Here is an 18189-nt window from a genome sequence, read left to right on the forward strand (position 1 = left end):
CTACTGTGAAACTCATATTCTGAACACAAAATTAAAGCATAGCCAGGCAAGTTAAAGTTTTTAATTATAAGTATAAATGCAAATTTTAAGAAGTTTAACTATTAAATCCTAAAACATACATTACAAGACAGAAAGAACTCCTGGTGTAGAAGTTCTAGACGAAAAATATTTATTAAAAATATAATTAGGAAGCTCTAGGTAAAGTGTTATGAGTTTGTATACTTTCAAATCCTTTTCCAATAGTGAATATCAGTATTTACCAAGAACACAGTAACAGAACTCACACTAGAAACAAGCTGCCTGATTACAGCAGTTATATAAACAAGGCTTGGTTTGTTTTATATAAAGAAAAAAAGTAAAACATCTTTCTCAATGCAGATATGGCAAGCTGATGTTTGTTTTTTGACCTACCCTTTTTATATGGCTTTGGTGGCACAACAGGACCAGGCTCTATGTTATCGTAGAAGTTACATGTGGCTTTCGGATCAAAGTTCCCTGTTAGAAAAGATAAGTAAGAAATTATAATTTAAACATCACTTACACGTCTAACCAGTGCCAGGAATATCTAGAGTCTGCAGATCTTACACATCTTTTTTACTATTACATGTTATTCTCGCTTTTTCCCCCAAACATATTTTGTCACATATGTCCAGTTTTGTGTTGATTCTACTAATTTTTGGCAAGCTAATCCCATACTGAACGATAATTCCAGTTCAACATTCTGCAGTGTTTTAAAACCTGGGACATTTCAAATCTTTCTGTATGATAGCCTTAGTTAAAAAGAGAGAAGGAAAAAAAAAAAGGAGGACTATGCATTTTGGATCTATTTGATTGTATTTATGTCAAGTTTTGGTCACAGAAAGGGTTTTAAATATCTAAATAGAATTGCCAGCTTCTCAGTGGCTACCTGTGTTTCTGATTTGTATCACTTCGTCAGAGGTAATTTAAAAACATTAAGTAAAGAACCTTCAGCTAGGGATTATTAATATTCACTTCACTCTTGACAAGGTCACTGTCTACTTGGTAATGTAATGTACCAACAGAGAAATTTGCAAGTCAAGTTTACCAGGTTGAAACTGAGAATAAGTTAATTAAAACAGAACATTATATTTGTATTTGAGTCCAAGAATATCCATATTTAAATATACACTACATTTAAATTATGTTTCTCAAAAACCATCAGTTCTGTACCTCTAGACTGAAGGAGATCAACTTCTTTCAGTGTACAATCAACATTTATCTGGAGCTGTCTGTTGAGGCTTCTCAATTTGGTCATTTCCTCAGGCTAAGGAAAAATAACCCAAGACAGCAATTGCAGGAGAGTCAGCATCTTATCGAACATATAGATAACAGCGCAATATCTATGTTAACAGCTTTATTGGAAACTGAGTATAGAGAAGGTGCTGAACAAAACAACCAAGATTACACTGTCGTCCCCTTCCTGCCACTCAATTTCTTTCCTTAAGAAACATTCTCCAACTGGCACTTGAAGCAGTGATAAGAAAAAACAAAAACAAGCCAACGAAAATGAACAAGTTAATACTAAAATCCATTCATAAAAGGCATTGCCTTACACAAGTCTACAAAATCACACTCTTTACTAAAATCTGTATAAAATGATGACTTGCTACATCAGTTTACATTGCAAATATCTGGAAAAGGAACATGAACTGCACTTCACTTAAACTTCTGATCTTTGACATCCCTGGCCAGATCCAGTACAGGGCAAGTCGGGCTTTGGTTTTCCTAACATCATTCCTGTATGTTCAGACAGTGTCTTCTGTACTCCTGCCTGGACCATACCTGCCAGATGCCACTCTAAACACCTAAGACAGATGAGACACACAGCAGCTACATACTTCAGCAGCTAACTGCCTATGTATTGTTCCCAAAGCATAGTATGCTTTCCCGCCTACATCTGTCTGCACTGTTTATGAGAGCACAGCGAACAAGACTGAAGTGATTTGGCTAACAACTACATAAATCGAAGGCTATTTTTCAGTCAGATGAGTTCTCTTATCAAGGTCATACAGATATCCAGGCTAGAGTCACTAGTGGTTAAAAGACACAGAGATAGGAAGAAGTAACAGGGAAAGGTGGAGTGAGGTACAGGCTATTTCAGTCAACACCACTAGTGAACTGTTACATACACCAAATGAGAAATGGAACGTCTAAGAGATGCGGCTACCCAAACAGCAAAATACCTTGATACAATGAAAAACCATTCAAAATTACATCAACAACCAAGCTGGATATGGCTCAGACTCTATAAACAGACTTGGATGTACACTGTCATAGGTTGTTATGAAAGTAACTATCTGTTCCATGGCCCAAAAAAGCACACAGTTCTCAAAAATTCTGTTCTGAAACCTAAGAAAGCTGGATGCACATTTCTTAAATTACAAGAAGTGGCTCCCTACAAGCCAAGAACTTAGAGAAAAACCATTTCCAAACACTGAAGATTTTGGAGGTATGTTATACTTTAGCTTATGAAAGGATAAGAAATAAATTTATATCTTGAATTAAAATACTAACAAATCGCTTACTGTTGGAATTGCAGTTGTACAGCTAACTCTTCGAAGTCGTCTCTGCATTAGATCATGCTCCATACCATTGACTTCAGCTTTCAGGCGTTCAAGCTCTTCTTTCTCAAGCTTCAGTTCCTTTGCTAATCTCTCCATCCTTGCTCGCTGATGTAATAGCAAGGCTAATTTTTCACATGGAAGAAATAATTACTGACAAAAAAAAATACTGGAACACCAAACTCTTAGTTTATATATAATATTCACAAGTGATCGTTCTGGAAAAAAAAAAGTGATCATAAACATGCAATCAAATACCAGTGTGAAGATGCTTTCATGCCAAATGAACTACAGTTTTGGATAAGATTCTTCCGGAATAAAAATACATTTTAGTAACTCAAAGTTGATATTACCATTTTGGTCAATGCTTCTTTTTTTGCATTTGGTCTTTCTCATCTCAAAAATACAAAGGCACCTGCACAAGGAGAAAGCTTCTCAGGATGAAACAGCAATCTAGTTATGTTAATGCTATACTGACTGAAAATCAAATACCAGATGTAAGATCAGAAGATAACACGTTTCATAGCCGGCGTTCAGTAGCGTCAGACAGCAGCCTTAAGACATCAGCCAAATGTCAGTCCTGAATAGCTGTGGGTTTTTTTTCTTTCAGTACCATTACAGACCATACAATATTATCTTGTAGTATTTTTAGCTTTTCAGAGTGTACTAAGTTTCTCAATCCTACAAGTTCATCACCGTTCAAAGGCAGACCTTCAGAACTTCAATAAAACTGACTAGACGTGAATCCTGAAGGGGAAACAAAGAAAAAAAAATGTAGCTGGGGGCAGAGCTGAGGTCCTTCAAAGTCATTAATTCTACAATTTGCTGCCCTCTCATCTCTCTCTGCTGAAATAAAAGAGTTCTGACTACCTAGAAAATGATATGAATTTTTGCATGTAAATATTCCTCAGTATTCCATCATGACATAAAATTGGACAAGTTAATTAGTGCAATGCTTAGCACTCTCCGATCCATGTATTTTTACCTGATGAAAGTCTACCAGGACAGAGAAAAATAAGAGAAATTTGCTGCCAGTATTCAAGCAGGTATGCTACTAAAGTAACAATCATCAAACTGCTCAATTATACAAAGGCACCATAGAATCTGAAAAATGCTACTTCATATTAAGTTCTGGCCAGCACTTGTCCATTTCTTCACTTCTATGCTGGCAAATAAAAAAAAAGAAATACTTGCATACTAGATGAGGGGAAAAAAAAAGAGAAATAAAAAGATAAAAAAATAAGCAACAGTATGATGCAGATTACCAGAAGAGGATAAAAAAAAAAGCCGGGGCATAAAATGACAGTACTTTTATCAGTTGTCAGTACTCAGTGCAAAACAAGAGCACCTTACTTTTGACTTGTATGGATCCAGCAATTCAAAGTCAAAGAATAAACACTATAAATCTTCTTGAAGAATAACATCAGATATTTTTATAATACACGCTCCAATATTACTAAACAAAATCGTTCTCATCTTGACTAAGTTAAATGTATGTTAGTCATTCAAGAGATAGAGTTTGGGAGACAATGTTTTTAAAAAGAAATTCAGATATCAGCTGTAAGATTTGTCACTGTTAAAATCATATCCTGCTTTCCCATGACTTTCCTGATTAAATTAATCCAATAGTGGATATGGCTTCATTACATAGCTTGGCATTATGCTTTAGTACAACTGATCAAACTTGACTCTTGCTGCAAAGAAACAGTTCAAGTACAGACACCAGAATGGCTTTTTGGTAACAGTTTTCACAATGGTTCTATCCAGACGGAAATTAAGATATCTTGTTCCCTATATTAACCTTTCAAGGATACTCCTCTTAAGGCCTCTAAGTGGTAGTGAAGAGTATTAATGATAGCTCTGTCGACAAGCTAAAATAGCTGAACAGACACAAAGCAAAATAAGAAATCAAGAACTACAGCACAGGATTACAAGCATTGCTTCAGATCTCCCAAATTGAGATGGTGGCTGAAAAGAGAAATATAGGAAGCAATTCTTTTTCAAATGTCGATTTAGAAACAGAACACATTCTTTAAATTTCCTGCTGATAATCACTGTGTCATTAACCCAACTGATTTGTTTGAATGCTTGCAGTCTGATTCATTTAATTCCACTTCATTTAATTCCACTTTTCTCACGGTAACTTGCTTTCTAGATTTGAAATTTGAAATCCATTTCAAATCTAGAAAGCAAGTTACCATGAGAAAAGTCGTTTTCAGCTAAAGGTTAAACTTCATTACTTCTTGTTTTTCAACTACATTTTTAATTCTTTACTCATGTATGGCATTAAAACTAACTACACTCTGTCCCTATGCAGAATACACACCCTAAAGCCTGTCTGCCAAGCTATTTCTTTGAAAATTCTAAGTGCAAGAAGTTCTTGAAAATAATTATATTTCCTGTTTAAAAAAAAAAACAAAAGGATTTGTATTGACATGAAGTAATTTTAGTTGCAATTCTCCCTCTTTCATTTAATACTCCTTCAATCTAAACCAAATAAATTGGATTAAAATTCCTTACAAAAGTTTTGATTCAGCTTTTACAACAGACCTAGTACTGAACAAATCTACGTGCTGCAAAGTTCTTCAAACAAACAAAACCGTATAAACTATATAATAAATAATATAACAATAACATAGTTCTTAAATGCAGAAGTTCCAAACCAGACATGCAGCATATGTTAGCTGTAGCATTCTCTTCAGAAAACCTATTTTGTTAAAAGCACAGCAACTTTCTGAGCTTCAAAAATTCTTTACGTTTAGATCAATATTTGGTACAATCTTTTAAAGAAAGAATATAAACTAATTAGATTATTTTTGTTGTTATTTTTGTTCTTCTCTGTATCGGTTTGGTATTTCCCACTTAATAAGTAACAAAATCAAGCTGAAAATGCATTTCACAGACAGCAACGTGCACAGTAAAATGATTACCTTGAGTGTAAGCATAGTCATCCGATCCAGAACTAGAACTTCTCTGATACTTATGGCTTCCCTTTTCTCCTCCAGATCCTGGGATTACAGAAATAGGCTGAATAGGTTCTGGTGCTGCAGTACGCTCTTCTTGGTCCACTAAATTTAAAAGATTCTCAGTCGGTGCTCGACCTACTGTGATTTTAAAAATAGTTGGGTTTGGCTGAGATACCATTACCCGAGGAGACTGTGTTGGTGCACCTGTAGGTCCAGTTGGTTGAGTGTAGGTAATATATACTGGATTAACACTAAATGGAGGTTTGGGTTGACCCGACATACCTCTTGATGGAGAGCTTGAAGGAGGAGTAGTGGCTGCATACAGTGGGTGCTGGTTTCGTTGAGATGGTTGATTACTTATTGGTGAAGGGCTTCTGTTCATTGCAGTCCCAGGTCTTTGCGGTGGTTCAACTGTAATTTCTATTTTATTCATGGAACCTTTGGATAAACTAGGTCCAGCAAAAGGAGGAAGATACGATACAGAGTGACTGCCTTGTTTTTGAAAAGTCTGCGATGCTTGCTGATATGGATGAGGAGGGACATTTGAGGGACTAGGGGGCATAAAAACATGTGAACTCTGATGACTCAGCTGAGGCTGAACCTGGTGCTGAGGAGAGCCAAAGGGAGAGGGGCACTGGGATGCCGGCGGTGATCTGAAGGCTGATTGAGGGATCTGAGGTTGTTTAGGAGAATACTGAGAAGGTTGGTAGTTCTGTTGATGTGGATACACAGGTAGAGGACGGGGAGTATAATGTGGAACTGGGCCCTGTGGCGACGAATGCCACGGTGTATTCTGAGGAGTCTGTCGTCCTGAAGAACTTTGAGATGTTTGTCTAATATAAATAGAGCCAGGAGTCCCATAAAGATTGCTTGGAATCTGTGGAAGAATTTGTAGAGCTCTGGGTACACTCTGTCCAGAGGGGAGGTTTTGTGATACTGTAACAGTAATGGGATTTGTACTGTACCGAGGTATGTGCATATACGTGGGAGGAGGGCCTTGCATAGCAGACGTGTTCATTCCTGGTTGTATGGAAGATGGCTGTGGAGGTGGCTGTGGAGGAGGAGTAGCTGCATTTCTATTCTGGTCATTCATGAAAAATGGATTGTAATTAGGAGAAGCTGCCACAACAGCGGGAGCAGAATGTGGTTCTTGAACTAAGCATATCAGCTGTTTACCTGCTGTGCGTTGTGGATCAATGTGTCCATCACTTGAACTATGTACCAGTGTACGACCACCATTAAGTTGAGCTCCATCCCCTGCATGATAGCTGGTATGAGGATGAATACCCAGATTAATGTGCAAAAGGCTATTTCTATTCATTCTGGTGTCATCAGGGCTATGGTACTCCATGTATAAGTACTTGTTGCTCTCCTGTGCGAGGGCTCGACAACAGGCATCTAGGTTGTTGTTGTTCTACAAATAAGAAGGGACAACTATTACCGCTTAATAGCGAAGAAACAAAACAAACTGTTCAAAGTTCAATACGCATTCAACTGGAGCTGCAATCAAGTCCAGTATAGGCATAATGTTTCACTGTAGATGACACAGAGAAGACTTTTGAAACAAAAATAATACCTACTAGGTCATAGTCTGCAAGTAGTATATAGCTCGCATTATACCTAGCAAAAGGGTAGATGCAGTAACATTGCCTACAGTATGTCATTTAAGTATCAAATCAAGTCCACTTTGGGGGAAGACAAAGAACAGGAATATATAATAAACTGTTTCTAACAACACAGAATTAAATTAGACTAAAACTGCAAACTCTGGGTAGTCCAAACAAAGACACAGGTAAACAGTAAAATGTTATCTAAGTACCTCTATGTACCTGAAAGTTTAGAACTAACATTTTAAGTCAGCTTCTCTATATAAAATTAGCGTTGCTTGAAAACATATTGGTAATTCCCTAAGGCCCCTTACAATTGTGACATAAATTTCAACAGTCTTGAAACCAAATAACCCTTGTAAGGGTTTGATTTGTTCTGTGGTGCCAGCAATTGAATATACAACAATTAAATCATGAATCAAATCAAATGTAAAATGGGACACTCCCTTTCCTTTCTTCCCCTCTCTACTCATATTAGCATACTCATATTATTGAACTCTTAATCCTACAGTGAGGATGACACAATGAAATCCTGTGAAGTTTTGACTGTCTGACTAACACAGACATTCAGTATCTATTCAGATAAAAATATACTATTAAATACAACAAGAAAGAACAGTCTAGCTTTTAATTTTGTATGACTTTCACTGTACAGATACTTCTAGTAACTTATTTCTCCTCCACACCAAGCTGCCCGGCCAGAATCCAGCAGTTGATGGGAATACTCAGATGTATCACACACATTTAAAAACAGAACATTTGGCACCAGTGCATCAAGGCATCAGCCTCAAAAAAAAAAAAAAAGGCTAATTGCTACACCATCAGCTGCGTGCCATCTGAAGGACTACATAATTAGAGGAATTCATCATCACTGAGGACAAAAATAGCCTTACCCCCTAGGTAAAGCCAGTAAGCCAGTTCCTTATTATGGAAGAAGAAGCCCATCACAAATGTAATGAAAAATGGTAACATCTATGCGTCTAAAAAAAGTAAACAGCAGAGTCTTCCATCACTTCAAAATAAAACCAAAGGGATGAAAATTGATGGTCTAAGTAGCCTACTATGAAGGTTTCAATAATAAACTACAGAGACTCCTTTAAATTCTGCACCATACCTGCAGCATGCACTGAGATACCACCCCTTCAGGGATCTCAGGGAAACGTTGTCGGAGATCATGGAGTACCTGCACGTCGAGTTGTTGACTGCCCTGAGCCATGCTAGACAGATGATGTTCTAGATTATCAACAAATGGAAGTCAACAGACCTTCCAATGGTTATGATCTTCTGAGGCTTCCGGCATTTTCTGTAAGAAAGAAAATAGATATTTTTAAGCTAGGACAACAGTTTTCCTTCCTTTCCCCAGTTGCATGTATAAATAAAGGACTAGCACTTTTATAGATTCAGATATAAAGAAAGACAACAGCTTAAGATTAATGGTGGGAATCATCATTTCTCAAATTCTAATCACAAAACACTTAACATAGCATAGGTTTGACTACGTGACATTCCACTGAAATGTTCTGGCTCAGAACATCGTGCAGCACCACACAGACATGACTTACATTAATCTGACCTGTACAAAACTGTTACAAATTTATTCCCGGTGAAAATCTGGAGACTGCAGAACATTCAAGGTTACAAAGCACTATTGTAAAGAACAAAGGCAAGATGTCAGGAAAAAAAAAAAAGCTGGAAAATTAAGTAGCACAATAATCCAAAAACATTTCTTTAGTAATGGGACTTAAACTCTTTTGCATCACTACAAATTCAAAGGGTTGGAAGTATTTTTTGCAAAACACAATAGTAGTTAAACATCTTTAATAAGTCCTTTTTAGGACTATGATAATCAAATATTTTAAGTTTTTTGTAAAGCAGTAATTATATTAATTTCTAACATGATTAGTGACAAAAGCCAACCTCTTTCTGTTTTAGGATTCTTGTATTTGAGAGCAAAAAGATACTCCAGTACCAAAGGAGCACTAGAAGGCAAAAACTATCTGAGTCAGTAAATACTTTTCTCACTCATGGCTCACCATCACAGCAGTAATCATCAGATAGTTAAAGCCTAAGTAAAAATTCACGGGATTTTGCATGAAGGGCTGCTCCATTACATCCAATACATCCTAGCATCCAGTATTATTTTTGTTATATCATACACTTCCAAGATAAATGAGAGGTTTAAAAAACACCGAGATAGCTCAATTATTCTGTTGATTTAAGATACAGTGTATGTTTATTGCAGTGTATGATCACAGTGCATCCTGTCTCCCTTCAAATGCCAAAGGAAGTGCAGCTGAAAGCCAGGGGTTCACATCATGGTGCAGACAACAGAGCTAAGACAAGAGGGACACAACAAGCTCCTGCTGAACCTCCTGAAAAGCAATTCTCCAAAGATGCTCTTTCATGGCAAAAGCACAGGCTGAGGACACGCTGAGGTACATTTCTATTTACTGAAAGTTCACAGAGCAGTTCACAAGACACAATGAAAGCAAGTCACTTCACCTTCAACTTCTAAAAGTTGAGGATACTCAAATTCTAGCAATGTGAATTTCCTTTCAGCTATGTACATGGCTGACATAAAAACAAAGGCATTAAAAGATACTGCTGTAGAACTGACCATGCTGTGGTAAAACAGAGATGACCATGGAAGCCACAAGTGAAAGTTGGGGATTATGCAAAGCACCACTCCAGTCCTATACAATTCCACCTATCAGTTTTTTAACTTTTAACTTTAACTTTTACTCTTTAACTTTTTTTTTTTTCCCAAAGCTATCCTAAACTAACTTCAGAGCACGAGTTGTGCTACATGAGGGACCTCATGTGCAGCAGAGGCATAGAGTGAACACGGAGCAGCAGAGATAGAACGTTATGGACTGACCTGTTCCCCTGCAATGCTCAGAGGCAGGAGGCAGACAAGGGTGGATGAGGGGACAGGTGTTTTTAATTCGCTTTTAACTCTCACTGCTATTATTAATTTGCAAGAAATTAATCTTCTCCGAGGAAAGTTTGTTTTGTCCGTGATGTTAACTGTTGATTGATCTTCCAGTCCTTATCTCAACCCACAAGCTGCTCTACTGTATTCTCTCCCTTCTCCTGGGGAGAGACAGGGCAGCAGGGTGGGCAACTGGCGTCTAGCCATTAAACCCACCACAGCTTGTTAAACAGAAAAGTTGTGAGCATGTGTCACGTATCATATTCCCTCTTCTTGAGATGATTTCAATCTGTGAGATAATTTCAAACCATATTTCCATGCTTGGTCATGATAAATGAAGAACAGTTCTTGAAATTACTTTTGTCACTGCATTTTCCCTACTTACTTATTTTATTCTATCTTAAAAGTAAAATTAAAAATCAACCAACCCTCCCCTCATCTGAAATGCCTTTTAGAGGCACTCAGCATTCTTAACCCAACCACACACACACAAAAAATAGGATTATTATACTTAATTTACATGAAATTAGTATTACTAAAGTACACGGCAAGCTTCTAGCACCTTGAGTGCTTAGGAACAGAAATATACATTTAGTACAGATAAAAACATTTATAATTGTATTTAATAAGTGGCTGTTGTTTACATTCTCGTTTCAGGACTATTTCTTTCTGTATGCCTAAATTCAAGATGTCTGATGTACAGAAATAATCCTGTCTAGAAGTCATCCAGGTACTGAACCGTGGAGATCACCTTCAACAGGTTGTATGGGTAATAGATGATATGGAAAATCTGTTATCTTCCCTAAACTGAAAGACTTTATTACCATTTGAAACATTTGAGCTCCATTACCACTAACAAAGACATTTATGGTACATTAAAGAGATTAATCTACTTACTAGAAGTTTCTTTATTAAACCCTAAATCAGAAGAAAGATGGTGAAGACTTCCTGGGTGAAAAAATTCCAGTATCTCATAACGTTGAAACAACACCCATGCCAGCTTCAACACTCAAATTCAGCATCTAGAGCAAGTGAATTTTTACTATTTGGGAATAAAAACAATGGGCAAGTTCCAAGAAATTGTGCTACTGGTAAACAATTCAAAAGCTTTTATTTGCACAGACTCATAAGTAAATTGAAAACCATTAGGTGAATTACACATTTGTTACAGTTCCTTGAAAAAAGTTACCCCGTATGCAGAGTGCTTAGTGGTGGATATTAGCTTAGCTTCTAGAATAGCTGTAGGCAAATCACCAGCCCCCAGAATCATCCAGAGCTTTGATTACCATCCTTGAAGATTTACTGCTTACGAGGCAGCATGAACAAGCAGTGAGATCAGACCCACTGCACTATGTTACAACTCATCCACAACAGCTTTCTGATCATACTGGAATTAGAGAACGTGGCTGCAATACTACAGGACAGCTGACTGGCAGCTGAGCTCAGAAGGTACACTACAAGCAAGAGGTCAGAACCGAAGAAACTCTGCTTCCAACTCCAAGTCATCTCCCCGTGGTCCTCTTAATATAATTCTGTACAAAAAGTATTTCTGAAAATGACAAAGGAGCAACTGATGACAAGCAGCCAGCTCTGTACTACTGACATGATTATACTTGTTCTTTCTTCATCTGTGTTACCACATTGGTTATGTGCTTCCAAAGGCTAAAATACTCTCCAGACACTGCATGCCAATAGTAAATCATGAGAAGACAAGGAGGGAATTAGCTCACCTAACAGATTTAGAAAGCAGTGAATTAGATGAGGATTTAATACATCTTGGTCTTTACCTAACAAATAAACGGTGTTAACAAAAGAACGTGGTTTGGCCAGTGAATTCTACAATGGTATGCAATCACATCCCAATTTCACTTCTGTATTTCAATACTCAAGCAGATGCTGAGGTGTATAATTACAGTGGTGCTTCCAACGATGACACACTGTAGAAAAGCTGTCAAGCAGCAACATTTTTTTTTCTTTTCCAATAAGTAACACACTGCATAAGTAAAGACCATAACATTTTAACATCATTCAAGCTGAGTTTCTTTACAAGGATCAACTTAACAAAAACATCTTTATTTTGAAAGCATCCCATCCCACACATACCTACTGTTCAACAGGCATCTGCACACAATTATAGCCTTGTAAACAGGCCTGGCACGTGACCCCACTAGAGATGCAATCATGTAATCACACCTCTAATCCTTGAGCAGCCTCTGGAAGCAGTTACCTTCAAATCAAAAAAAGGTTTTTTTTTTCCATTTAACTATCCTATTAAACAAAAACAAATAACTAATCCCACAGCTGTCACCAATCTAGCTAAGGCTTTCGACTGCCCCTCAGTAGAGCAAGACGAGTACTTTTATGGGAACATGACAACTTCATGAAGATTTACCAGCTTAAAATCTCAGAAATGCAAAAAAAAAAAACAGTTAAAGCACTGCCAAGACAGCAGTTTTTCCTGTACAGGGACACAGTCACACTGTTTAACCATACTGCATCACAAAAAACAAGAATCGCTTTTCTCCATAACAGTCCAGCTAAAATAACTCTTAGGATTACATATATTCTGAGAACTTCTCTCACACCTCACAAATCAGAACGATCATTAGTAACAGAGGCGCTTTCTATTTACAGTGTGACACACCACAGCTCTTGGAGTATGTTGCTTCGCGGCCTGGAAGCAGAGCTGGATATAAATATAAAGCAGAACTTCAAGACATTTTGTCAGTTCACACAGACATATTAAGCTCAACAAAGCAAAAGAAAAGCAGTCAGTGTTCAAAGCTGAGCTCAGCTTGCTGCAGCCACTTGATCTGAAGTGACTGGCTAAGTTACTAAAACCACTACTGAGGAGTTTGGCAAGCTGTCTTATGAACATTCATTCACTTGTATAAAAGATCAACAGAGTGAAAAGCTCCTGGGTAGCAGGAAGGTGGTGGGAAATACAAAGGAGTATATGGCAAAAGAAAACAGCTGACAAATTGCTGACCAGTTGGTTTCTTACACAGTGGTAAAGTTGTGCAAGCTCACTTGCCAATTATTGGTTTTGTTTCCCTGTGTAGTTACACAGGTGTGACACCTGACAGACTACCACAGCCCCACGTACCAACACAGAACATAACTCATTAAAGCAAGCATGGCAACAGTACTGCTAGCTCACATTCATGAACCAGGAGCGTAAAGCAACGATCAATGGTTAACCATGCTCGAAAACAATTTTAGCAGTTTCTGTAGATGAGGAACATACAGATACAATGTGGTTTGTCTTCACCTCACAAAAGGCAACATATAATCCCAATGTAGGAGAAACCAGGATAGAGGAAATCCTTTATATACACCAGTGAGACTGCCTGGAAATAACACTGAAGCATAATGCATGGGCAAGCACATTAACAATATCTGCTGCTAGATAAAAAAGCAGGAGCTACAATCAGTGCTATTTCCTTTTAGATGCACATCTAGTGCTGCTCTGTGCGCTCTGGTATTTGCTTTGCTTTATTATTTTCTCTTTATTATGGTCTGCCATCCTTGTAAACCACCAGATAACACGAGACCATTTAGATGCTATCTACTGTTCTTCCTCTTCCATCACTGCCAGAAGGCATAAGAAAAAACCCACCACGGTGTTTGCAAAGAAGAAACAAAACCAACAGGTACCACATTAAAAGTAGAACTAAAAACTTAATTGTTCCACTCCTTTGCAACAAAAAGGAGTCAAAAATCTCGCTACAAAAAAGTCAAATCTCCATAATCTGGAGTACACTTATGGGTACTCCACAAAACATTACAGCAAGAGATACTAAAAACTGACTGACAATGGGAAGACTACGTAACTGTTAAAATGATAAGCCTTTTAGCAAGCATCCTTTAAGTAAGCTGTTAATAGGGTGACTAGCCAAGATGTTAAGTATTAGTAAATACTTTATTAGATATTTACGGTTCTCTTGCTCTACTACACAATTGGATGCAGCTCTCGCCATGTAACAGTTATAACACAGCAAATTCTCAATGCATTGATACAGTTCAGGAACATTATGACTAAGTAGCAAGTGCTAACTTCCCAGAAGTGTTCTGCACAATACCAAGTGAAACTAAAAGCAGTAAGCACAACTGAGTTTGTATGCCAAAAAAGATAACCTTGAGATTTATCATAATTATGAGGTCGGTATCAAAAGCCAGGAGGACGATGAACTGACATTCTTGCCAGCAAATAACACCTGTGATTACTGACTGAATATCTGTGAACTATAGGCTGGCTGTGGGTGGAAAAAACCTCGAGGTAAACCAGACCACAGCCAGATTTCCTAATTCTGAAACTCCAAACATTGGCCCTGCTACAAGCAGTTTTATAATCCTATATCTACCTATATATATATAGCATATAAATATTACGTATAATGTTTTATACATATAATATACACACACACCTGTGGTTACATCCTATTTTAGAAGTCAAAGAGAGTCAGAAGGAATACATATTCCCTTAAGAGACTATATTAAATCAAACATATACTGATGAGTATGGGAAAAGGCATATTACAAATCCATCTGTCCACTGAAGTACACTTTGCTACTCCTACTTCCAAGTTTAACAGCTACTAAAAGCCAAGATTTATACTAGTGAGAAACTTTGCTGGTAAACTGCAAAAATACTGGAATATTGTTTAAGACACAGTAACTCCAGAAAGTGCTTCCTTCTCAAAAGTGTCATTAAATTTTCTCACAGATTATATGCTTTTGAGTACTGCAATGAAGGGAGAATTACCTACAGCTTACGGATTTGACTCTCAACCAGCATTCCTCTCAGAGGGATTTAATTCTGTCCCACTCAAAGAGATGCTCAAAAGGATAAGTGATTTTCAGCATCTACCCCTGTTTCTACATCACAAATTGACTGCCACACTTTGAATTCGCTCGTAAGACATTCAAGAATGGGTTTTGATGTAAGAAGCATTTACACCTGTCAAAACATGAGGCCTCCTGCAAGACTTCCACAAAATGAAAACTCCTCTTTCTGCAGGAGCTCATAGTAAGCATTCAATGAAGCCAGGTGTTTGAAGAAGCCTGAAGACAAGAGCCATGATTTTAAAATACCATGGTGTCACTTTGTCACAAAAAAGCTGTACGATTTTAGAGTTAACCACATTCAGAAATCAACTGCTTCACGTGCAAATTGGTATTCAAACAATTAACCTAAATGTTTAATTCTTCTACACCTTCGCTGTTGTTCGGCCTCTGCCGTATTAAAACATTTTCTCTATGTAAATGAGTTGCTATCAATAAATCTGAAAGAAGCCACTGCCCATCTGCAGAGTAGAAGCAGCACAATCAGGTCAGATTGTGTCTCAGATTGCTTGCATTTCCACAAAGGCACACAGCTGCACTTCATGCATTCAGTGGTATAGCATCAGTTATTCAATTTATTTGGGTGGCCCACAGCAAAAAACTTCACAATGAAGTTAAGAGTACAGCCACTTTCTTTTCTTTCTACCTTAAAAAAAAATTTGTTTCAACTCAATCATCAGCTTCTGAAATAGCCATAATTAAATTCTGACGGATGTAATAGCAATAATGTCATAAATTATAGTTAAAAATAACCAGATGAGCAGAATTCCTCTGATTAGTATTCCACAGGTTTTTATATGACAAATCTTGAATATATTCTGTGTTAGGTACACTAACTGAACTCAAAGACTTCTATCCTGTGGAAAACTGCCTATACACAAGAGCACTACAGGATACAGTGCAGACAATTTCCGTAACAGCACCGGCCTCAAACTTTTTCATTCTACCACACCACAAAGAAATTGATCGCAAAACGTATTTACACTGGTGGAGAATATTCCTTTTCATGCAAAGATAAAACAAGCATTAATTTCAACTTAAATGATTTGTCTGCTCATATAACTGACAATAATGTCAAAAGCAACGTGTTTTATAAAGGCTGCCCGTATATTGTATTTGGCATAACTCTTATACCCAGAGGACCAGTTCAAAGATCACAAAGCAAAGAAAGTGGTGCAAACACCTGTGCATCACTGTTTCCGGCCTGACTGCTGCTAACCCTGCCTCACTCTGGTCACCTTTAACTAAATGAAAAACCTTGGATTAGAAAAACGCATAGTCAAGTGAGAAGATGAGAAAAATCTCCTTTCAGGATCCATAGCAAACACACGCTAATGGAGGATATGACTCTACACAGAGGAAACAGAGGAGGGAAGTGGAGAAGCACACACAAACAGGAACAAAAAATAAGACAGAAATAGGGAGGGGGCAGACAAAGAAGAAACAAGGAAGCAGCTCAGTACGGAGCAGCTCAAAGATTAAGTGCAGAGAAACATGAACCAAAATACTCTCTAATCACCAGAAAACATCAATGTCCATTTCTGAAAGTTTAAGTTTCCACCGTCCAGTGGCCTGAATTTCCATGACACGTCTAATTGCTATAAAATATAGCAGACAAGTTACACAGCATGCCTGTCTTCTGCATCACTGCAGGAGAACTGGTTAAGAACCCCTATAACACAGACTTTGCCCATTTGGACAACTCTTAGCATGAATACTCCGAAACTGTCAGAAAAAGGAGGCCATGCCAGAGGTGACATAATATGTAGCACCGTATCAACGTATCTATTAATTAATTTATTTATTTGTATCATTATAATACAACAATAAATACAGGCATATGTATTGATAAGATTAAAAATACACACATATAGGAACACAGATGCTCAAGGGTATGCTGCAGATGAGGAACCGCTGTACCCAATTTGCTAGTGGAACAGAAAAGATACCTTAAAATATGGCAAGTCTGCCACCATTTATATGCCTAAATAGATATAACGATGTTGTATGTACATCATACAAAACTCCATATCAAACTTTTAAAAACATCTGCATGCAGAGATATCTCCCCAGAAAGTATGTTGGGGGATAAATAGAGATGATTTGCATCTTAAAATAACTGATGAATGTGACCCCAGCAGAAGCGTTTTCCTAAGCAAGTCCTACACCTGAGTTACCAGAGTGGGAAATCTTGGTAGTATAGGATAATGTTTGACTAATCAGCACCCAGGTAGAGCTGTAGGTGCCCTGTTTGTGGAACTGCTTCAATGGCAAAGCTCCACAAGGAAGCCTAGATACTTAAGACACTCTCGTTCCCTAATCGCAGGTCATAAACAGGAAAACCAATATAGATAATGGAAAGATCAGAACATGAATAAAATTGTTCATCTTAATGCACTAACGCGTTCCTGCCAGAAGTATTGTACAGCTTCAAAGGACTTGAACAGTATCCAACAACTTTCCTTGACACAAGCTTTGGAGTATCCTCTTCCATACAAAAAGCCTGGCACTAAATCAGGTGTTTTTTGTTTTTAATAAAAAAGGCATGCTGAGAGACTACAGATGGCAGCAGTAAAAGGACAGCGACCAACACTGAACTTTTCCCTAAATTATATTGACTTCAATTTCCCATTGTAAATAACTTCTGTGCTTTTCTGTGCACTCTGTCCAGAGCACAAGAGTGGAAAACAATTTTTCTGACATTTCCATAGCCTCCATACTAGAAGCTTTATGAATTTCAGTCACTCTGTTACATACCAGTATGAATAGATTGTAAAGACCATGCTTCGGCCCTCATTTAAAACATGTTATGACTTTGATAGGTTAAGGAAAACTACATTTGCAGTACAGTTTGATTATTCCCCAACATTGTATGCAAAGACAGGTTGTCAGCAGGCAGGCCTCACTTGTTTGTTTCTGTTGGGCTGGTAGCAGGCCAGAAAATCTCAGAGCCAGAAGATAAGATTAACACAATTCCTGGCTGAAGCATACATGACTTTATATGAATAGCTGAGTACAAAAAGAGCAATTTTCTGATGATACAGCTTAAGTCCTCTGTCTGCAATCATGAGTTTTACCACGAAAATGTTAACAAATCCACTGCTCTATAAATCTGTGCTTATAGGACAAAATGAAAAAGGAAAGAGGTCCTTTGCTAGTAGCCAGTCTTTCTCCACCTGACTCTGCATGGCTGCCTGATGGTAAAAGTTATGAGCAAATTTCACTTTCATCAAATCAAGCTACAGGGGAAAAAAAAA

At 37.6% G+C, this 18189-nt stretch overlaps 2 protein-coding genes across 6 annotated transcripts in view; one reads left to right on the plus strand and one right to left on the minus strand.

Moving 5' to 3' along the window:
- GK (glycerol kinase) overlaps positions 1-18189 on the plus strand; it is a 499514-nt gene that overhangs the window by 71852 nt on the left and 409473 nt on the right. The window lies entirely within an intron of this gene.
- TAB3 (TGF-beta activated kinase 1 (MAP3K7) binding protein 3) overlaps positions 1-18189 on the minus strand; it is a 34427-nt gene that overhangs the window by 4526 nt on the left and 11712 nt on the right. The window contains exons 2-7 of one of the 5 annotated variants that reach the window (XM_065741546.1): positions 8270-8458; positions 5831-6962; positions 5513-5650; positions 2547-2707; positions 1192-1285; positions 412-495 (exon numbers count right to left, since the gene is read on the minus strand). In XM_065741546.1, coding sequence (XP_065597618.1) covers positions 412-495; positions 1192-1285; positions 2547-2707; positions 5513-5650; positions 5831-6962; positions 8270-8371 — 1711 coding nt within the window. In that variant the 5' untranslated portion in view covers positions 8372-8458. Of the gene's footprint in view, positions 1-411; positions 496-1191; positions 1286-2535; positions 2708-5512; positions 6963-8269; positions 8459-18189 lie in introns of those variants that run through there. The other 4 variants (XM_065741545.1, XM_065741544.1, XM_065741548.1 and 1 more) reach the window with 4 other exon arrangements.

This window comes from Cyrtonyx montezumae, unplaced genomic scaffold (assembly GCF_038088225.1).
Source record: "Cyrtonyx montezumae isolate F1298 unplaced genomic scaffold, pur_monq_1.0 scaffold_3, whole genome shotgun sequence".
Taxonomy (NCBI): Eukaryota; Metazoa; Chordata; class Aves; order Galliformes; family Odontophoridae; genus Cyrtonyx; species Cyrtonyx montezumae.